At 47.8% G+C, this 23,274-nt stretch overlaps 1 protein-coding gene across 1 annotated transcript in view; it reads right to left on the bottom strand.

Annotated features, from left to right (window-relative positions):
• The window catches only part of FOXO6 (forkhead box O6), a 29,967-nt gene extending 22,535 nt beyond the window's left edge, over positions 1 to 7,432 (bottom strand). The window contains exons 1-2 of the mRNA XM_072609766.1: positions 6,505 to 7,432; positions 5,392 to 5,963 (exon numbers count right to left, since the gene is read on the bottom strand). Of these exons, the coding sequence (XP_072465867.1) occupies positions 5,392 to 5,963; positions 6,505 to 6,661 (729 nt within the window). The 5' untranslated portion in view covers positions 6,662 to 7,432. The remainder of the gene's footprint in view (positions 1 to 5,391; positions 5,964 to 6,504) is intronic.
• Between the last annotated feature and the right edge of the window lie 15,842 nt (positions 7,433 to 23,274).

Here is a 23,274-nt window from a genome sequence, read left to right as displayed (position 1 = left end):
GGAATGAGAAAGAAGCAAGTGGCCTCCAATATTGGGGAGGGGGTACAGTGGGAAGGAGGTAGAGCCAAAAGACTCACTCCCTCATCAAATATTGATTGGGTACCTACTGTAGGCAGGGCCCAGTAAGACAGTCCTAAGCAGGGGCTGCTGAGGAGCTCAACTCCCTGGGCACTCAGATCCTACTGGGCAGAGCCTTCCTAGTAGCTTTCTCAGGGAGGCCCCTCTGGCCTCAAGCACTTCCTTCCAGTGGCTCTGGCAGTGGTGGGCTAAATTAATGAGTTTGGAGCCAGCCAGCCTCATGCCTGAACAGAATAGAATTTCTTTACCCTATTCCTGTATTTTCCATTCTATCATTCTTTATCCCTAGAAATAAATCTGAGGAAAAGACACCAGAGCCTCTGGTGAAGAGGGGCAGTGACAGAGGATATGGGTGCTCTAGGGTTCTCTAGAGGAACAGCAGCAGGGGGAAAGGTGATGGGGGATAGGATTGAATGGACCTTTCTTAATCCAAGGAGGAGGTAAGCAAGTTGGGAGACCCCAGAAGGGTCAGAGTCTGGGCTCCTGGAGCTCAGGGGTAAGGCACAGCAAGGGAGGATTAGATGATGCTACCCAGTAGGGGTATTCTTTTGTGTAATGAACCCCTTGAGCAGTCTGGTGAAACTTATGGATCCCTTCTCGGAATTATGTTCTTAAATAAATGAAATAAAATCCATAGGAATATGAAAGGAAACCAAAGGTTACTGAAAATAAAGATTGGAATGAGGATACCTGCAGACAAATTCCTGAGCTAAAGCAGCATTCTCCTGGTTAGGGAAAGAAGCAGACCTTCACAAATGGAGGACCTTAGCAGGCCCGGGCTAGGGAGGATGAAAGAAGAATGCTGGATCTGAGGGAGAGAACCTGAGTTTTCAGCCCAGATACAACAATTTACTACTGTACTGTTTGACACTGGGTAAATCATAACCTCTTTTCCCCTACTTCCTACTCCACCTTCTCTGGGCCTCAATTTTCTCCTCTATACAATTGGGAGTATTAGAGCCAAAGATGTCCTTTCCAGTTTTATCCTGTGGGTCCCTGTGTTCAGGTAGGAGGGTGAAGAAAAAGAGGGATCTGATTCTGGCCTGTCCTCAGGGAGCTCTCCTAGTAGGGGATATACACCAGACAAATGTCACAACAACCCAGGAAGAGATTCCACCTACACAACCAACAACTGATAACATACAGAGGAATACCCTACCCTACCCTTGATGATTCAGTATGTTAGAAGCATGACAGGGATTCAGAGGAGGATTCTATGCAAGGTGGTTGGGGTGGAGAAGAGGCAGGGGAGAAGTCAGATGCACCATGGGAGACTTCCTGGAAGACTGGATCTGGGTATGCCTGGTATGGCCACAGGAGCCCCAGGGCCTTTGGAGCCTGTGCCCTCTTAATCCCTATTACAAGAAGAGGGAGAGAAGTACCAAGAGAGTTTTGGATTAAGAGTCAAAGGGTCTAAATTCAAATCCCACGTTGGAGATTTGCTGCATGGGTAATCCTGGACACGTCATTTTCCTTCCTTTGGGCCTCTATTTCTCCATCTGTAAAATCGGGGGGTTGGATTAAATGTACTTGAAGGTGGCTTCCATATGTAACATCTCATAATCCTGATGGATTAGGGGAAGGTTCTGGAGCTGGCCATGGATGCAGCAGGAAAGGAGAGGCCCTGGAGTGGCAGAACAGTATGACTCCCCTCCCATCTGCCCCCTCCTCTCCAATTCCAGTGAACCACTTTCTCCAGCCACTTCAGTACCCCATCACTGCTTGCCTAGTGGCCTGACTGGCATTTCCACCTCCAATCTTCTCCCCCTTCAGTCCATCCTTGACATACATATCCATCATCTTCCTAACAAGCTGATCATCCATATCACCCCAGCTCCAATCTTGACTGCCTTCATGACCCTAGACACATCATTTCACCTAAACCTCAAGTTTCATCTGTAAATCAGGGATAATACTAATTACCTGAAGCACCTACCTCATAAGGTTGTTGTGAGGATAATATATGTAAAACGATGAATTCTCCCAACCATTATTTTCAGCTCATAGCACAGTGCTCTGGGCACAAGAGGTGGTTTAATAATTTGTTAGACAAGCACCTCAGTTCACCAGCCTGCCCAGAATCCTCCATGGCCCCCACTACCTGCAGATCCAATTCCCAACTCCTACACTGAGCACTAAAGGATCTTCACATGCTGACTCCAAACTAGCTGCCTTTCCAGATTTCTTTCCCTGTGCCCAGCTTCACGAACCATCTACTCTGGCTGGTCCCCTTACTTTGCCCAGAACAGGCCTCCTCCCTCTGAACCTTTCCTTGCATCAATCCCTCTCCCCTTCTCTGGGGTGCCCAGAGGGCCAGAGGCCTATGCCAACTCTACCCATCTTTCAGAGCACAAGCCAAGGACTGCCTCACCTAGGCAACTTTCCCCAATTTAGTAATTTCTCTACTCATCATACTCAGCACCTGATTAGACTTGGCCTAAAATTCTCTTTGGCTCTCTAACCTGGACAGCTTCTTTCCCCAACTAGCTCTGGAAGGGAAGGGACTGAGTCTGTTCCTCCTATGTGCCTCACGGTACCTGGCACGAAGCCGGGAACACAGGAAGGGCCCTATAAATATTTGATGGGAAAAAATAAAATCTTAAAAGATGCAAGTGGGGGAAAAGAGATCAGTAGGAGGAGAGACGAGGGATCTTCCAAGCCCGGGAATCTGTTCCAGGACCCAACTAGCCATCAGCAACTGACTGGGGAGATGTCCTTCTCCTCCACCTAACAGAGTTCACCAACCTGACCCTAGGGAGCCCTCCCTTTTTGGCAGGAGCTAGCACTCACACACACTGAGCGATTCATCCTATCTCATCCCATTCCACTCTCAACAAGGATGGAGGTAGGTGAGGTTCACCGACCTAGGGCTCTAGTTCCCAACATGGGCCACATGGGCTCCTTCCAAAGACTGGGAAAAAGGAAACCTGGGTTCTCTCCCTAAGGATAGGAAAAGGAGATCCAAGGTAAATGATGCTTCACAGAACAGACTGGGAGTCAGGGGTCCCTGCTCAACCATAATTCCCTCTATGATCTTGGGTTAAGTCCCATCCAATCTACTTATACAGATGAAGAAACTGAGGCAGCCCAGACAAGTTCTTGCCAATGCAATAGAGAGTAGTCAGTTTGGAAGCTCTTACCCTGAACAGGTGGGTAAGCTTTATATACCTCTATGGCCCAGACTGGGAGTCAGGAACCCTGGGTTCCATTCTCAGTTCTGCTATTAATTTGTTGTGTGATCTTGGATCAGTAATTTCCTCCTCCCTGGAGCCTTGATTTCCTTCTTAGCAAAAAGAAGAGACTGGACAAGACATTTCCTCCCAGCTCTGACATTAAGTCTGTCACCTCCCCCTAAAACACCTTCAGCAGCTTCCCCCATTCCAACAGGAGAGAGTTCTAATGCCTTCAAGCCTGGCATTCAGGTTCCATCCAGTCTGTTAGAGAACTCCTCTTCCAGCCTCACCTCACTCCCCACCACAGACACCCTCTGCTCCAGTCAGCCTTGGATTTTTAGGCTTTCCTACCTCTGCTCACACCTATCCCCTTGCTTGCAATATCCTTCTACCCTTCCCATTATTTCAGACTCCACTTCCTGCAGTAAGCCTTCCTCTCTTCTGAGCCCCTGCAGCTGGGCTGTACCTCACTTCTCGCCCCGAACATACCCCATCTTCTGTTGCTAGTTCTCTTGGCTTTGCTCATTCTCTAACCATTTCATTCGTAAGCTCCCAGAATGCAGGAACTCTGCTCTTTACTTCTGTGATTCCCTGAGGTGTCTAGCTCAGGGCCAGGGCCCTGGCAAGCCTGAGCACAAAAGCTGTTGAGTGGTACATGGGAGCCAGCACAGGGCATGGACCAATACAGGCTCTAGGTTCATGTCCTGGTTTCTATGCTTAGTGTGGGAACACTGACAAGTCACTAAGTCTTAGTTTCCTCATGTATAAAATAGGAATAATAATACTCACTACCTATATACCTCACCTACATAATGGGGAAATCTATTTGCAAACCTTAAATCGCTACAGAACTGAGAGCTATTATGTACATACATACATACACACACACACACACACACACACATTATACCATCATCACCACCAAATGAATTTGCCCCTGTTTATTCTGGGCATAGCCAGCATCCTTTCCATGACCTTGTCCTTCTCCTTCTGAACTCCAGGAACTAGTGGCATGATCAAGGTGAAAGGTCTAGCCCAGTGCCAGACTCTGAAGGGGAGAAGGGAGGAGAATCTACCAATGCTCTTGTGTCTGGGGGAGGGGATCAATAACCACTGTCCCAGTAAGCTAGCCTCCCTAAACAGATTAGGGCCTGAAACCTCTGCAAGGAGGTACCTGTGAGGAGACCTGAGAAAGCATGAAGAGCTCCTTGCCCCTCCCCACAGACCTCAGAACTCCTAAAGGAGGCTCCAGCAGATAAACTGGGGGCCTTCTAGCCTTAATGATGAAGTCCTGCGTACTTGTAAGCACTTTCTAATCCCCCAAATAAAAAGCAAGGGAAATAAGACCACCGAAGAGAATGGAATGAGGTGAGGAGTTAGCTCCAATCCTCTGTGTAAACCTTTGATTTTCCCTGTGCCTCAGTTTCTCTGCTTCTCCTGTTAACTATGCCACCTGCTGGCAGGCAACTGGACACTCAAAGATCTTAGAGGCAGATAAGAGAGGGCCTTTTCTTACAGGGTCAGCTTCTTCCTTTTCCTCCCAAAGCTGCCCTCTCCTTCTCCCTTCACTCAAATTTGGGTTGCCACTCCTGTGCTCTAACACTGTGTCTTCCTTTTACCTAGGCCTAGGGTCCTGCCCCTCCCCCCCAGGAGACATCCCCCTCCTTTCAAAAACAAAACAAGACAATAATCCACATACACACACTCCTGGGCACAAGGCTGAGGAGTAGGAGGGTGCCTGATTTTCCTCACCTCAGTCAAAGAAGAAAAGACCTATCTGGTCTACTAGGAAGTAGGGTTCCCAATTCTCCCCATTGCCACCTCCCTCCCTCCCCCTTCAGGCAAGGGACCTGGACACCCATCTAAGGACCACCTGGAGCCTGACCCACCCCTATTTTTCATGGAACTAGGGATAAGCTTTGAGGGCTGTGAACTTGTCCTGAACCCAGCATCATACCCCCCTCCCCTAGCCTGAGTCTCCAGTCACATTCCTCCATGCACTGGCTAGCTGAGTATAGTCCCCCCTCCCCCTACAGACACACGCACTAGGACTGCCAGTGCCCACTGCCAGCCAGCCTTCCCACTTTAGACCCACCCCAGGCATCCTCTACTGTAGCCCAAGCATGCCGGGGGCTCTCACCTTCCAGCCAGCTGAGCTGTTACTATCACCCTTATCCTTGAAATAGGGCACGTATCGAACCATCCAGTCATAGATCTGGGAGAGCGTGAGCCGCTTGTCCGGGGCGCTCTCGATGGCTTTGGTGATGAGGTCAGCATAGGACAGGTTGCCCCAGGCGTTTCGCCGCGAGGTCTTAGCCTTTCGGAGCTGTCCAGCGTCCCCACCCAGCACCGGTAGAGCCGCGGTCCCGGGAGCCGGGGCCCCAGCCACCACCACCGCCTTGCGCTCCCCAGCGCCCGCCCCAGCCCCTCCGTTCTCGGTGCTCTCGCTGCCACCGCCGCCGCCGCCACCACCACCACCACCACCGGGCCCAGCAGCTCCATCCTCATCGTCTCCTCCGCCTGCAAAGTCGGGTTGCGGTAGCGGCCAGGTGCACGAGCGCGGCCGGCTCTGCGGCTCGAAGTCCGGGTCGATGTCCACCTGATGCGCTCCTCGTAGCTTCTCGGCCATGATCCCGGCCCGGGGCCCCCCGACAGCGGCCACGGGGCAGGTGATTCCGGCCCCGGAGCAGTGGGCACAGGAGTGAGAGATTCCGGCAGTAGAAAGGAGAGCACTGGGCGGATGAGTCCGGCCACCCGACGGAGAGAACTGAACGGGTGGCACCAGGGAACCCAGCGGTGGCGACGGCGCGCTCACAGGGGAGGGGGAAGGGGAAGCCCTCCGGGCGGCATGCGCCCCCGTGGGGGGGGCACGGGGGACCCCCCAGGCAAGACGGGGAGGCCCAGAGAGTTCCCGGGGTTCAGGTTCCGGGTGGGGTTGGGGTTCAGGCGCACCAGTTGAGAAGAGCCATGGTCACTGGGCGCAGCTCCGGGCACCGGGTGGGGTGGGGCAGCAAAGGGCAGGGCAAGGGGCGCTTGGGTCCGCAGGCAGCACTGGCCTAAGGCTGCTCTCCCCCCGTGCACTCCACAGCTCCCGTCGGGAGCTAGGGGCAGCTCCCCTTCTGATCCGAGCGGTAGGGCGGTAGCAGGGAAGGGGAAGGCGATGGAGAAACCTGGAGCGGCGGCTGCGCCCCACGCCGGAGTCCGGTGCCTCGGGCCAGGTGGGCGCACACCTTGGCCGGCCCGCTCTAGCACCTGCAGCCCACTGGAGCTGGAGCCCAAGCCTCCTGCTCTCGCTGCTCGCGCTGCCGCCACTGCCGCTGCTGCTGCTCCCGCCGCCGTCGCCGCCGCTCCCCGGGCGCTGGCCCCGCGCGCCGCCTCCGCTCCCCCGGGATGGGGCCGGGCTGCACCATGCTGGAGCCGGAGCCGGAGCCGGAGTCGCCGCTCCTGCTGCTGCTACTGCCGCCGCTGTTGCGGCCGCCGCCGCCCCCTGCACCCCGCGCGCTGCCAAGGCAGCCGCCACCGCCGCTCCGGCTCCTGCTCCTGCTCCTCCCGCGCCCGCCGCGCTCAGCGCCGGCTGCACCTCCGGGCGGGGGGAGAGCTGGGGAGAGGAGGGGAGGGAAGGGAAGGGGAGGGGGAGCTGGGGAGGGGGCGGGCCCGGCGCGGCGCGGGGAGGAAGGGGGAGCGGGGAGCCGGGAGCGGGGGGCGGGGGCGTGCACGCTCCCGGCGCCGCGGGCACCTCCCCCCCACCCCGGTCCCGCCGGGCGCGGCGTTCGGGAGTCGGAGCCGGGGTTGCAGCGCCCCACAGGGCGGGGAACGCAGGCTAGGAGGGGAGGGGCGGGGCGGGGCGGGGCGGGCGCGCCCGGGGGAGAACCCGTACCTGGAGACTGGGTTTGGGAAAGGAGGCTGCCAGCCACGCCCGAGAGAGTTGTGGGGGCTGAGGGGGGCGGGGCGTGCACCGTGGCAGCCCCTGCGGCCCGGGGTGACCCCGAGCTCTCCCTGAACCGGCTGTCCTGCTCCCCACGTGGCCACCCTAACCTCACAGCGCCACCCCCCCCCCCCCATTGGAAGACAGCGCGCGGACTTCGGGCGCGCGGCCGCTCGCGGCGAGGGTGTGGAGAAAGCCCGGCCTGCTCCCATTGGCCGGAGGCGGGGCTGACACGCCTCGTGGGCACAGGAGAATCCCCACTCACCCTTACCCCTCCCGGGCCCCTGAGCCTCGCCTAGCTTCACCCCTTCATTGTTACAACCAAGGGTTTCCCGGGGTAACCAGGGGCGGGGCCTGATGCCCGGAGCCCCGCCCCCCGGCCCCCTGCAGCCAGCTTTGGGGGGGACCTTGGTGAGGACCGTTGCAAAAAGAGAAGTAGGGGATCCTGGGGCTGGGTGTGGAGTTGGGGTAGGCGTCTTTCTTTTATACTGTACTTTTGGTGCGGCCCACCTCCAGGAGGCCTGACAAGGGGAAGAACTTTAAATTCAAGGTTTCCAAAATTCTTCGGCCGCCCCCCTCCAAGTCCCAGTCCCAGCCCCTGCCCCTCCCCCCAACTTCCAGTGGCTATTTCAGCAGAAGTGCCCAAGGCTAGGCCAGGCTGTGAGGGCTTCTGCTGCCAGCCAAGTCACAGTTCATAGGATTATAAATTTACAGCTGGAAGGAACTTTGAAAGACACCTAGTCCAACTCTTTCATTTTACTGAGACACCAAGAAGGAAACCTCAGCAGAAGTAGGGTGAACCTCCTGTGATGAACTTATAGGAAGGTAATTGACATGGACACAACTTTTCACAGGTTGAGGACAGTGCTGGCAGCAACTTCAACCTCTCAGCCCTAAGTGGTGGAGTGGGGGGGGCGGTGCAGAGGGGTTGCCTTTGAGATTCCTTTGAGCTCTAAATCCAGTATACCGTGATCGTGAGATGTTCAGAAGGAGCACCTGACCTTTAGGATTGGAGGATCATTTGAATATTTAAAACTGGTTCATAGAAAGACTAAGTAACTTACCAGAGGCCTCACAGCTTGAAATTGACAAAAAGTTGAGACTGGAATGTTAGTCCTTGAACTTGGAATCCAGTGATTCCTGTTCCCAGGCAGCTAGCTACCTCCTAGGACAGCATACCTCCATCAATATTATTTACTGGTGGAAGTTCTTCCACAAATCTAACCTTAGTCCTTCCTCCTACAGTTTGTCTGCTTACTTCTATCTATCCCTCAGAGAAGAATTGAACAGGAGGTGGGAATTGAATTGATCTTGTTATGTCACACCCCTGCTGAAAGATCATCTTTGGCTTGCGATTGCTTGCCAAGTAAGGATCAGACTGCTTTGTTTGGCGTTCAAACCCCTCCAGGATCTGTCACTCTCTTCCCTCCCTTGTATCATTTCCTGACATGCACTCTAAGCTTTAACTAAAGCTGGAAGAGTCTCTGCCTTCTCAATTTATCCCGGGCACTTCTGACTCCACACCTTTGCCCTTGCTGTTCCCAATGCCAGGGATGCCTTCTCCCTTCACCAATTCTACCCACTGCTTTCTTACTCATCTTTAAAAACCATACTCAGAGGTCACCTCCAAAAACTTTTACGGACCCCTATCTATCTCCTATCAAAAACAACCTTTCCTCTTGGTTCTCATATAGAATTTACTTCAATAAGAATATTATAGGATATAATACTGCTTTTGTATCATCCTCCTGGGAGTTCCAAGAAGGTAGACACCACTTCTCATGTAAATTATAACTCTCACAAAACCAAACTGTCTGCACACAGTGGGTGCTTTGCAAATATTTGGTGAAGGGATGAATGAATGAAAAAATTGCGTTAAGCACTTATTATATATGCTAGAATGAATGTTTCTGCCACCCTCTTGTCTAACTGCAGGCTAAAGCGTCCCTCCTTTTCCCCTTTCCCCTCTCTCCTTTAATTTATAGGCTTGATCTTTTTCTGGAAAAGTTAAACAGCATAAGAATTTGTCATGGCCCACAGTTGGCCCCCAAGTTTTGGAGCTGGGAACCACTAGCCCAATTTCATTCTTACTCCCTAGATCTATAGCCCAGAGGACAGTGATGGGAGTTAGGACTTGTGTGGGGACACCCAAATGGAGAAGCTCTCCCACACACAAGGCACGGGGCACGAGGGAACAGCAGCACTGCTTCATGGATGGACAGTGGCAATATCAGTCACATGACTTGAATTCCAGCCGTTAGTTATATCACCATGGAAAGAGACTGAAACTCAGTTTCTTCATCTGTAAAATGGGGATAATAATAAGCCACAGATTCTGTGTAAGAATCAAGACCAGGCTTCCATGTCTAAATTTTGCCTGCTAGTTTATTGTATGACCTTGACTAACTTAGTCACTGAAACATCAGTTTTCCCATTTATAAAATGGAGGGAAATGTTCTTTCCCTATTTCAGTCACAAGCTTGTGAGGCTCAAATAAGAATATTTAATAGCAATTCAATTTTCATAAGTTTTAGGTGCTTAATTATGTCAAGTCAATAAACATTTATTAAACACCTACTATGTGCTAGGGGCTGGGAGTACAAAAATTAATCCTATGAGAGAGAGTTAGACTAACCCATCTTGAAGGTTCCAGCCCTAAATCCTATGATCCTACAAATACTTCTCTACCTTCAAGGAGCTTGTGGTCAACTAAGGAAGTTGTTTGTGACAGAAACAATATGCTATGTAATTAGAAGAAATAATATATGTAAAAGTGCTATGTAACCAGAAGAAATAATATATGTAAAAGTGATAATGATGATGATGGTGGTGATAGTGGTGGTGTTGATAGCTAGAGAGGTGGCCTTGGAGATAGGAGGATCCGGGTTCAGATTCTGCCTCAGACACTTACTAACTCTGTGACCCTGGGCAAGTCATTTCTCAGTGACCTAGATGACTCTAGAAGACCACAAATTGCTGAGCACATTCAATAATAGTGATGGTGGTTGTGGGCAGTTTTCCTCATTAGCAATTCCCTACATAATTGAAATTATGTGTTTTTAAAAAAAGCTACCAAAATGAATGTGTAAGGTGCTGTTAGGCCCTGGGGATACAAAGGCAAAAATACAAAGCAGAGTCTTCAAAAAATTTATATTTGGGGTATGAGAGTATGATTTGTAGGGGAAAGGGAAGGGAGGGGAGAAGAGAGCAAGCATTGTCTACAATGAGCCAGGCACTGTGCATTACTTTATAAAGATTATCTCAACAGCCGCAGGAGGTGTAGATGTTTATTATTATCCCCATTTCACAGTTGAGGGAATTGAGGCAGACAGAGATTAAGTGACTTGCCCAGGGTCACGCAGCTAGTGTGTCTGAGGTGGAATCTGAATTCGGATCTCAGACTCTGGGCTGAGCCCTCCATCCATCAGTCCACCTAGATGTCTCACCTAGCTATACACAGATCATGACAAAAGAATTCTAGTGACAAGGAGAGAACAGGATGAACCTTGGATAGGACACGGCACCTCAGGTGAACTTCCAAGGAGGTAGGATTCTAATAGGTAGGGATATGGGAAGGGAATGCAATCCAGGATTGGGATAACATTCTGCAAAGGCTTGGGAATGAAGAGATGACCCGTTGATTTCACAGAACAGCCAAGAGGCCAGGATGGTTTGGCTAGAATGTCAAGTATGTGAAGGGGGAGTAACAAGAAATATCTGGAAAAGGGAGACAGCGATCCAGATTAGGAAAGGTTTTAGAGGCCAGGCTGATGGGGTTTATGTTTTATTCTAGAGACAATAGGAAGGCAGTGAAGATTTATGAGTGACACAATCAGACGTATGTCATAGGAACATTGAGCAATGCATTGAGGAGGGGACAGCCTGGAAGCAGACACCAATTAGAGGCATCAGGCAATAGTTCAGACAAGAAAAGGATAAATGTCTAGACTGTCATGAATAGAGAAATGGGGGAGGGGAAAGAGAGAGGGGAGACAGGGGTGATAGAACTATCAAAACTGGGCAGGTGTTTGGGGTTGGGCAGCACCTTGGAGGGTGGTGGAGAGGAGGACTAGGTAGGGCCAAGGATGAGGCTTTGAACCTGAACAGGTAAAGGGAAGGCAGAAGGGAAGGATGGTCCAGGGGGGGGAGGGGTAGGAGCTTTTAGACACAAAAGATGCCAGTCAAACAGCCAGATAGAGGTGTCCCACAAGCAGTTGGCAGAGTAGGATTGGCACTCCGGAGGGGGAAAGGGTAGATGTATAGGTTTGGGAATTTTCTGTTGAGAGGTGATAAATGGAGCCATGGGAGCTAATGAGATCTGTAAGAGACACAGAGACAGACAGAGAGACATGAAGAGACAGAGAAAAATAGAGAGATAGAGGCAGAAAGACAGGGACACAGAGATACTGACACAGAGACACATCCAGAGATACTGACAGAGACACAGAGATAGAGATCAGACACAGAGAAACAGACAGAAAGACTCAGAGATAGAGAAACAGATAGAGACAGAAAAACAGAGACACTGACACAGAGATACAGAAAGACAGACACAGGGACACAAACACAGAGATACAGAGAGAAACACAGGGATACTGACAGAGATACAGAGACAGAGAGACACACAGAGAAACAGAAAGACAGAGATAGACACAGAGAACCAGAGAAACAGAAAGACAAGACACAGAGATAGATACAGAGATACCAACAGAGACACAGAGATAGAAAAACAGATGCAGAGAAACAGGGATAGAAACAGAGACAAACATGGAGACACTGATAGAGATACAGACATGGAGAAAGAGTCAGAAAGACAGATATAGAGAAACAGAGAGAGAGAGATACAGAGCAGAGATACAAAGAGACAGATAGAGAGACAAGAGATACACAGAGACATTAGCAGAGATACAGAGACAGAGAGAAGAGGTCAGATCCTTAGGGGCCATGAACACTTACTGGGTGGGAAATCGATGATGATATAGCAGAGGAGACAAACCAGGATCAGACAGGTAAGAGGAAAAGCAAAGATAAGCCATGGCACAGAAATCAGAGGGGAAAGTGTTCAGGAGAGGGGTAATAATACTATTAAGAGGGCTTAATAGTATTGAGCAGTATCCAATACTGGAGAGGGGACAAGTAGGATAAGAACTAAGAAAAATTCCTTAGATTTAGTTGTCAAGATCTTACTGGCACAGAGAGAGGGAATTCAGTTGAGAGATAAGTTCAGAAGTCAGATTAAAAGGAATGTAGGATCATAGATCTAGTGCTGGGACCTCAAACATCATGTAGTTCAGTCTTCTCATTACAGATAAGGAAACTGAGGGACAAGGAAGGAAAAGTGCCAAGGCCAGGCCATTTCAACCAGATCCCTTTGATCTCTTTAATGGTGTAGACCAGAACCCTGGCAGGGAGGGGAGGTGGGGGGAGAAGGACTTTCGCAAAGTCACACAGCTATTCAATGATTTAGACGGTATTGAAACAGAATAAAGGATCATTTTTTCCACTGTTTTTTGCAGTTTTTAGTTTCCCTCCACAACAAGGGCCACTTGAGGACCTAAGAGAGCCACGTGTGGCCTTGAAGCCGAAGGTTCCTCACCCCTGCTCTAGATACTTCTTTCTTTCTGTGTGATAGCAGTTCAGATATTTTACAAATGAGGAAACTGAGACTTAGAGAGGTCAAATGACTTGGGATCAGTCAGTCAGTAAACTAGCATGTATTATTGGATTTAAACTTGGAAGGGAGATTAGAGGTTGAATGCAGGGGTCCTTAATCCTAAACCATCCATAGACTTCAAGGAGTCTATGAACTCCCATGGGGGAAAGTTGAATGTTTATTTCAATATCATTGGTTTCCTTTTGTAATTCCATGAATTTTGTAATTGTATGGGATTTCTAATTCCATTAAATTATACATTTAAAAATATTGAAAGTAGAGTTTTACCAGACTGCTAAAGGAAGTCCATGATTCAAAAAAGTTAAGAACCTTTGATCTGGTCTAATTCTCTTATTTTACAAATGAGGAAAGAGAGGCCCAGAGAAATGAGGGATTTACTCAAGGTCACTCAGGTAGAGTAAGTAGAAGTGGGATTTGAACCCAGGTTCAGCTCCTTCCACTGTAGCATCTTGCCCAGGGTTAGAGGGTAGTGCCAGAACTCTTTTCTACCAACCCTCAGTACCCCATTCTTGCTAGTATCCTGGCTACCTGGGACCAGTGCCTCCTCTGCCCATGTAGGTGCTGGAGAAAGTGGACAGAGAAAGAGCTACCAGGCCTGAGGAGAGGAAAGACAGCGGAGCTCAGCCTTCTTCTCCTTCCTGAGGTCCCAGGAGGAGGGAGGGGCACATGGAGTGCAGGGAGAGAGATGGGAGAGCTCTCAGGAACTCCCCGAGGGAAAGAGCCCTCCTCCCAGGTCCCAGCAGCTTCAGAGCTCCGGCTTGCCCCTGTCCTTTGGGAGAGGAGAAGGGAGGGGATGAAGAGGACGCCTGGCTCCAATACAGGGATGGCTCACATAGCATCTGCCTGAGTCAGAGCTGCCCCAGAAGGTCCTGCATTCCCCTCACCAGCCCCACCTCCCAAACGCCCTCCCTCTCTGTCCATGTGGTTCTCATTAAGGTCAGGTCAGGTCTGGGCCAGTAACTCACTGCTGGCCTCATTCTGCTCCTCACTCTACCTCTGTCTCCCACAGTCATACAGAGGGATCCAGCACTCATGCATAGACCCACACTGTGCAGACACACAGTATAGAGGGGATAAGACACACAAACATAAGACACCTGCTTCCTGCTTTTTTGCCACACATCTATGGCTTTATTGGTGTCAAGGATACCCAGTATGGGAAACTCTCCCCAGTGATGTGAAGAGGCACCCATTCTACAGTTCAACAGCCTTAGTTCCCAGAGATGATAAATAACTTGTCCAAGATTCCACATACACTGTGTCAAGTTGAAACCCAGGCCTTTTTGACTCCCAGTTTGACTCTTTAGCCACTATGGTCTAGTTGCTTCCCATAACACACACATTTCAGGCACAAATACATACATTAAAAATATATAAACACATTCAATATGAACAAGATACGGATGTATGATACACAGGCATCCAAATCATAGGCAGCTCAGTGGATAGAGCCCAGAGTTTGGGATCGGAAAAAGCAGAGTTCAAATCTGGCCTCAGACACATCCTAACTGTGTGTGTGTGTGGGGGGGGGGCAAGTCACATCACTTTCCCCAGATTCAGTTTCCTCATCCATAAAATGGGGATAATAGTAATGCCCAGTGTTCTTATGAGGATCAAATGAGATAACATAGTCTTTCCCTGCTCCAATTTATCCTCCATTCAGTCACTCAAGTAATTTTCCTAAAGTGCAAGTCTCACTATATCACCCTGCCCATATTCAATAAATTCCAGTGGTCCTTATCACCTCAGGATAAAATATAACATCTGTTTGACTTTCAAAGTTCTTCATAACCTAACCCCCCCCTACCTTTCCAGTCTTCTCATACTTAACTCCTTGCTCATACTTTGATCCAGTGACACTGCCCTCCTGGCTATTCCGGGAACAAGACACTCTGTCTCTCTGCCCCACCATTTTCTCTGGCTGACTGCCATGCCTGGAATGCCCTCCCTCCTCCTCCCCACCTACTGGCTTCTCTGGTTTCCATCAAGTCCCAGCTAAAATCCCACCTTCTAAAGGAACCTTTTCCCAGCTCCCCTTCATTCTAGTGCTTCTCCTCTGTTAATGATTTCCTGTTTATCCTGTGTAGAGCTTGTTTGTATTGTCATCTACTCCATTAGACTGTGAACACCTTGGCAGCAAGGACTGTGTTTTGCCTCTTTCTGTATCTCCGCTACTTAGCATGGTACCTGGCACATAGTAGGCACTTAATAAATGCTTATTAACTGATTGAAAGTGCTTTGCAAACCTCAAAGTGCTAACTATGTTTAATTCATACACAATGCCCAGATAACATAGCCATTTGCAAATAGACACGCAATGCACATACTCACAAATATACATGTTTACACTTAGACCTGAACACATAAATCCCAGTTCTGTTGGGTATTTAGTTGGGTAAGAGTCTTTGTTTCTCTTTTCTCTTTCGCTTCACTTTTCTTTTTTCTAAAATGAAAGGTCTGAACTAGTGATCTCTAAGGTGCCTTCCCATTTTAAATTTTCAATCCTACGGTCTTATGGTCACAGGTTTGGATGACACATCTCAGGTATGGGAGAAAGGGAGAATAAAGACTGGTGGTAGGGCTGAGGAAGGGAAGACCCAACATGGCAAAGCCTTGAGAAGCCATATCAGGAGCCTATGGAAGAAGTGAGTTCCCCCTTCCTGAAGGTCTTCCAGCAGATGTTGGATGACCAATTATTATGGATGTTATGGAGTCTTGTTCAGGTATAGATTAGACTCTGATATCTTTGAGGTCACGTGCAGCCCCACCGTTCTATGAGCCTTTCCATTGGACCTGAGACCCTGGGTGTTCCTTCCAGGGACACCTAGAGTCTTAAGGAGATTTTTCTGTGAAGGGTCCAATGACAGGAATTTAGTGAAGTGATGAGGAGGGTGCTGTCTTGACAGTCAGGATAAGGTAGGGGGAAGGCATGAAGGCTAAGGACAAGGGACTGAATTGGAAGCTGGGAGCCTATCCTACTGTATTCCCTCTCCCCCTTCTGGGAGTATGTTTTGCCACCTCTCCTGGAATCTAAAATCTGAAAGATTCAGGCCTACTGTGGGGCCTTCCATCAGAAACCAAATCAGAGTAATCACCCCCCTCCCAACTGCCTTCACAGTACCACACACAGGCTGTATTACCCATTCAATTATATATGTGTGTATGTATATTTGTATATATGTATATACATATATGTGTATGTGCATACATACACACACAGATATATATATATATATATATACATATATATATAAACCCTGGGCCACAATGCTGGATCCCACACATGCCTATGGATGGTCAATGACATGTCATATACATATTGACTGTATGACCAGATGAGAAGAGCACTATGATAGCATACAGGGTGATAGTCACTCATAGGAGCATGTGCTAGCACACACGTGTGCTGACACAGGCCCACAAATTCACAACATCATGTGCACACACATGGATATACACACATGTACATCAGATGACTCCTTATCAAGGATGTTAGAGAGGGGATTTCTGGTCAGGAAAAGTTTGGACTAGGTAGATGACCTTTGGGCTTCCTTTTTTTAGAGCAGAGTTTCTTAACCTGGGATCTGTTCATACCTTAGGGGTCCATAGATTTCAGTGGATCTGTAAACTTTGAAGCAAAAAAAAAATCCATTTTTATTTTCAGTAACCTTTGGTTTCCTTTGTAATCTGATTTTTATTTTATGCATTTAAAAACATGATTCTGAGAAGGAGTCCATAGGCTTCATCAGACTTCCAAAGGCCTCAGGACCTGCAAAAAGGTTCAGAACTCCTGGTTTTTGTGACTTTCTGTACCTTGGCATACAAACACACAGCAGTCACATAGACATAAGCAGCGGTATAGACATGCCTCGTACATACAGCCTGGCACATACACGTGCACATACATGTTTGTTGGCTCACACACCATCTCTCTGCTGTCCCCCCCTTCCCTTCCCTCCTCCAGACTGTTTCTGGCTCCTCCCTGCTCCCAGAATAGCAGCTGCTCTCAGAGTTACAGACTTGGGAATCAATGCTGTGTGGTCCCTGGCCTTTGTCCTTGGAGACTTCCTCGGGCTACAGGTCTGACAGAGTCCCGGGAGCTAGGGGCCCACTGACCATGGGGCTGAATTATTCTAAATTATATTGTTTTAAATTTTATTCTAATACATATTCTAATACTTGTTAGAATATATATTCTAATTATATTGTAGCTACTTTTCAAAGAGGGTTCCCCAAACAACACCTGGGAAAGAGAGAAGGACAAAAGTAGGGACAGAGAAAGAGAGAGGCTGGGACAGAGATGGAGATGGAGATCAAGGGGCGGGGCAGAGGAAGACATAAAGGCAGGGGCAGGGACATGGATTGGAAAGGACAGGATCCAAGGCAGGGGTCTAGGGTAGGGAGAAACCAGGGCCAAGTTTAGGACAGGAAGAAAGTCAGTTTACTCCCTAAAGCAAATTCAGTCACTCCCAGGCTAAGTCTTGCACTGCCCTCTCTTAGGATCTGTCCCACCCACCTCTTGCCTCCTCTCTGATCTCCAAGTTCTTACAATGCTGGCAGAGAAACAAATCCTATGGAGCTTGAGAACCTCAGGTGTAATGGGGCTGGTAATGAGCTCTTCAGAGCTAAGTAGAATGATCATAATAAACATATTCCAGAAAATACAAGCTAGGGGAAGGACTGTTTTCTCTTCTGCTTTTATTTCCTTAGCACCTATAGCATGGACCCAGGACATAGTAGGAGCTTAACGCATGCTATTGGTATTGAATTGAATCAGAAGATATCATTATCACCATTTTTGCAGATGAGCAGTCTGAAGCAGATGGAAGTTAAAGTGACTTTCCCAGGGTCCCATAGCTAGGAAGTGTCTGAGTTAGGACTGAAACTCAGATTGGCCTGATTCCAAAGCTCTCTCTCTGTCTGCCGTCTAGCTGCTGAATGTCAGTCAGGACCTGTCAAGCACAGTCATTTAAGACAGCTGCCTGACGGAACTCATGACAGCTGATCTTAGGGACCAGACACCCAGGAAAGGAGTTTAGGGTGGAGGATTTCTGTGGGCAGAACCCAAGGATCCTGGTGAGTCAGGATTCTGGGAACTGTGAGGAGAGAAGTTTTAATTTGGGATTGAGTGATGGACCTGGATTCTAGAGAGAAGTCCTATTTCTGTCCATCTCTGTGTGTATCCCTGTCCTGACTTTTATGCCTTTCCTGGCCTTATTCCTGTGCCCCCTCTATGTTTGTGTCAGTGTGCCCGAGTTTTTGCTCCTTCTCATCTTTGTTCCTCCTCAATTCTCTGCCCCATTCTATCTTCCTTTCCCTGCCCCTGACCTTCAGGAGAGAACTCTGGCTTGATTTAGGATGATGTTAAAAGCCTGAGTCTGAAGAGAATTCCCAGAAGGATGCCCAGAGTTATATGATCTCAGATTTGGAAGGGAGACCTCAGAAGATGTTTTATCTTTGCCTGATCAGGATTCCCTGCAAAAATATAAACCTGGAATCTCCGATTGAAGACTCTGCTGACGGAGTCTTCTCATCTCTTCCTCTTCAAAGAATCTTGGAGTTGTAAGGCATTTCAGAGGGTCCCTGGCCCAACTGGTCCTGAACAGGAGTTCTCTTCACCTTGTCCCCAACCAATGACCAATCACCCTCTGCCTGAAGACAGTTTACAAGAGGATGCCTGTAATTCCTTCTAAAGCAACTCATTCTACTTTGGGATTGCTTTCATTTTGCCTTTCATAGAGCTACCTTCCACCATGTCTCCCAGTTCTCCCCTCTGGGGCCAAGCGGAGCATGTGTAACCCTTCTTCCATGTTACAGCCTATCATATGCTTGAAGATAGCTCTCATGTCCTCCCTGGGGTCATCTTCTGCAGGTCAGTCATCCCTAGTTCCAACCAATAATGCTTCTGTGGTCTTGCCTTCACCATCCAGTCACCCTCCTTTAGATGTGCTGCCCTGGTTTATCAATATCCTTCCTGGAATATGGCCCCAGAACTGACCTTGGCACTAGAGGCGTGGTCTGACCAGGGCATCAGGGACAGTGGGACTACAACTACTTCTTTTCCTTCAAAGGTCATTCCAGGTGCTCGCTCCTCCATCAAACCCTCCCTCACTCTCCCACCTCAGGATTTTTCTGCCCCTAGATCATCTTGACTGGTCCTTTCCTTTGTCACTATAATATTCTGCCTTATCTCATACTTATCTGTGTAAATGTTATTTCCCCCTACCAAATAATAAGTTCCCTGAAAGAAGAGACTATGCTGTCTTCTGTCTTTGTAGTCTCAGTACCAAAGTATCATGGTACTCAGTACCAAAGGCAGTATCATGCTTTATATATGTGTTGTATTTGTTCAGTCATTTCAGTTGTGTCTGACTTTTCATGACTCCATTTAGGGTTTTCTTGGCAAAGATACTGGAGTGGTTTGCCATTTCCTTCTCTGGCTATTTTATAGATGAGGAAACTGAGGCAAATAGGGTGAAGTGACTTGCCCACAGTCACACAACTAGGAAGTGTCTGAGGCTAGATTTGAACTCAGGAAGATGAGTCTTCCTGATTCCAAGCCCAGTGCTTTATCCACTGTGCTACCCAGATGCCCCACCTCATACACAGATATCCAACAAATAAATGGTGGTTGAATTACAGAGTCACAGAATTCTGAGAGGTGAAAGGGACCCACCTTAGGAGATGTCTAGTCCACCCTTAGAAAGAAATTCTCACTCTAGCATTTGGAGATCTTGCACTAATCATATCTTCACTTCTCTGAGCCTCAGTTTCTTCATCTACAAATTGGGTGAGCTGGACAAGAAGGCCTTGAAGGTCTCTTATAGTTCTAGAGCTATAACATTTTAACCAACCTCTACTTGAGAACCTCCAAGGAGCAGAGTCCCGTTCCTTTCAGAAGCCCCCAATTCCACTTTTGAACGGTTCCAATTGTTGGGAAATATTTCCCTACATCCATATAAAATTGGTGAAGTGAAAGAAAGAAGGCCAGCTTTGTAGTCGCCGGATCTGGGTTCAAATCCCCGCCACCCAAAAGAACAAATGGATGAATGAATGAAAACACTTATTGAGTGCCACTACTGTACTAAGTGCTAGTGATACAAAGAGACAATCCCCTCCTTTAAAAAGCTTCCATCTTAAGCTCCTCAAGTTTAGGGCAGTTAGGTGGCATAGTGGATACCATAATGATGATGATGATGATGACTAACATTTATATAGCACTTAATATGTGCCAAGTACTGTGCCAAGAGCTTTATAATTGTTGTCTCCTTTGGTCCTCACAACAACCCTCAGAAGTAGGTGTTATCATGATCCCCACTATACAGAAGAGGAAATGGACACAAACAGAGGTTAAGTGACTTACCCAAGGTCATATAGCTTGTAAGTATCTGAGATTGGATTTGAACTTAAGGCCTTGAGTTAGGAAAAAATGGGGTCAAATCCAGCCTTAGATAATTTCTAGCAGTGTGACCCTGGGCAAGTCACAAACTTCTGTTTTCCTCAGTTTCTTCATCTCTAAAGATGGAGATCATAATAGCACTCACCTCTCAGGCTTGTTACGAGGATAAAATGTGATGATAATTGTAAAGTGATAAGCATTAATAGTGGCACGTAGTAGAAGTGCTATGTTAGCTATTATTACCGATTAGTATAATAATTGTTATATATGATATATAATATGTATTATATAATAATTATAAGTAATATTATTATTACTAATAATGGAAAAATAACATGTATTAGGGAGTGGTCAGGGAAGGGTGTTTTGGGCAGGGAAGTCGGGGTTAGTGAGTGGAGCCATAGAACAATTGGTTGACATGAATTTTTCAGGAATGTTAATATTAATTAGATTACTATTACATATATACTATACTATTATATACAATATATACTAATATGTTATGCTGATATATACTATACTAATGTATGCTATTGTATATTATATAATATTAATTAAATTATAAAGCTAGAGGTGGAAAGGAGAAGGGGATGGGGAATCTGTCTGTCTGTCTGTGTTCATCTTTTGTTTTTGAAGAAGACCATGACATCAGAGAAATGATGACATGACTTGCACTTGACTTTGTTTTGAGTGAGGGAGGTCTGTGAAAGGTCACCAGCCTCACTTTCTCCCCTTGAGCCATCTGGGTCTAGTGACCAGATATTCATCAGGATGACTAGAGATGGCCCAGGATGCAATGGAAGATCTTGGCCTTTTTAGGCTGGCCTTTTCAGGTACTCACTTTGAGTGAATAGACCTATTTAAGAAGTAGTCAGGGAATGATCCTTTTAATAAACAAAAGAAAAAAATAACTAAATCAACAGAAACTGTTACTAGTGATAATCACTCTAGGCTAGCCATTACGTGGAACTTGGATGGGGACCTATTGTTGTCCAGCCCATGGGCTTCAGAGTGCACTGGGTTAAAGGTTTTGAGAATGAGAAGGAAGGAAGGAAGGAAGGAAGGAAGGAAGGAAGGAAGGAAGGAAGGAAGGAAGGAAGGAAGGAAGGAAGGGAGGGAGGGAGGGAGGGAGGGAGGAAGGAAGGAAGGAAGGAAGGAAGTTAGGAAGGAAGGAAGGAAGGAAGGAAGGAAGGAAGGAAGGAAGGAAGGAAGGAAGGAAGGAAGGAAGGAAGGAAGGAAGGAAGGAAGGGACAGCTAGCCAATAAACCCCAAAGCCCCAAAGGAAGGGGAAAGGGACGCAGAAGGGAGAGGATGAGCTGGGTTACCCAGCTAGCTGGGTCCCAACTCAGGCAGCTTGGTCTACTCACAGTCTATGTTTGTCCATCATTTTCGAAGAAGACCATGACAGCAGAGAAATGATGACACGATTTGCACTTGACTTTGTTTTGAGTGAAGGAGGACTGTGCAAGGTCACCAATCTCACTTTCTCCTCCCGGCGGGGCATGTAGCATAGATGAAAAGGGGTAGTTGAACAGTAGCAAAGCATGAAGATGTCCAGAAGACAGGCCAGCCTATGGTGAGTCTGGGCCAGGCTAGCTTTGGAGATCTTGCACTAATCATCCCCGATCCTCAGTTTCCTCATCTATAAAATGGGCGAGTTGGACAAGAAGGCCTTAAAGGTCTCTTCTAGTGCTAGAGATATGACATTTTTACTTTATTAGATTTTTGTCATTCTTCTAACTCATCATAGTTTTTTTATATCAGTTCTATTAGCCATCTCTGTTAGTTGTTAAGCCAATATAATATCATCCATAAATTTGATAATAAGCATGTTAGGGGGTTGGTAGAATAGAGCACCAGTGCAGGAGTTAGGAGGACCTGAGTTCAAATCCCACCTCAGACACTTGACACTCACTAGCTGTGTGACCTTGGGCAAGTCACTTAAGCCCAATTGCCTCATCCTGGGTCATCTTCAGTCATCCTGATGAATATTTGGTCATTGGATTCAGATCGTTCTGGAGGAGAAGTGAGGCTGGTGACCTGCATAGCCCTCCATCACTCATAACAAAGTCAAGTGCAAGTCATGTCATCATTTCTCTGATGGCATGGTCTTCTTTGGCAATGAAGGACGAACACACATCATGAAAAGAATACTGCTGAATTCTAAGTCAAAGGTTCGGGGTTTCAATTTGGACTCTGCCACTTACTAGTTCTGTGATCTTGGGCAAATTCCTTAGCTTCTCTGGGACCTCAGTTTCCTGTATGTAAAATGAAGGAGTTGGACCTGTTGATGTCTAAAGTCCTTTTCAATTCTAAATGGATTATCCCATGATTCACCTTTGGCATCATCCAAATGATTGATAAGAAACATTGATTAGAAGACTGAGAGCAGAGCCCTGTGACACTCCACTAGAGACAACCAATGATCTCAACGACTAAATTCAATGCTTTTCTCAGTTCTTGACGTTCTTGACCTCTCAACAGCTTTGGATGGTGTTGACCACTCTTTCCCCCTGGACCTTCTCCCCTCTTCTTTTCCCCCCTACATGTGTGACCATTTCTTCATTGCCTTTGCTGGATCTTCATCTGCATGATGCTAACCAACTCTGGGTGTCTCCCAAGTAGGGACACTCTTCTCCCTTGGCCTCTGTGACCCTGCTTTCTCTTGATCTTCTTCCTTCCTATCTGACTGCTTCTCAGTTTCTTTTCTTGGATCTCCATCCATGTGAAGCCCATTAACTGTGAGAATTCCCCAAACCTCTGTCCTGGTCCATCTCTCTCTCTGTCCTGGTCCATCTCTCTCTCTCTCTCTCTCTCTGTCTCTGTCTCTCTCTCTCTGTCTCTCTCTCTGTCTCTCTCTCTCTCTCTCTCTGTGCCTCTGTCTGTCTCTCTCTCTGTCTGTCTCTCTCTCTGTGTCTCTCTGTCTCTCTCTCTCTGTGTCTCTCTGTCTCTCTCTCTCCTACAATATCTCACTTGGTAATGTCATCAGCTTCTGTAAGTTGAGTAATCATCTCTGGACAGATGA

This window comes from Notamacropus eugenii, chromosome 5 (genome assembly GCF_028372415.1).
Source record: "Notamacropus eugenii isolate mMacEug1 chromosome 5, mMacEug1.pri_v2, whole genome shotgun sequence".
NCBI classification, from domain to species: domain Eukaryota; kingdom Metazoa; phylum Chordata; class Mammalia; order Diprotodontia; family Macropodidae; genus Notamacropus; species Notamacropus eugenii.
This window is presented reverse-complemented; position numbering and strand designations above follow the sequence as displayed.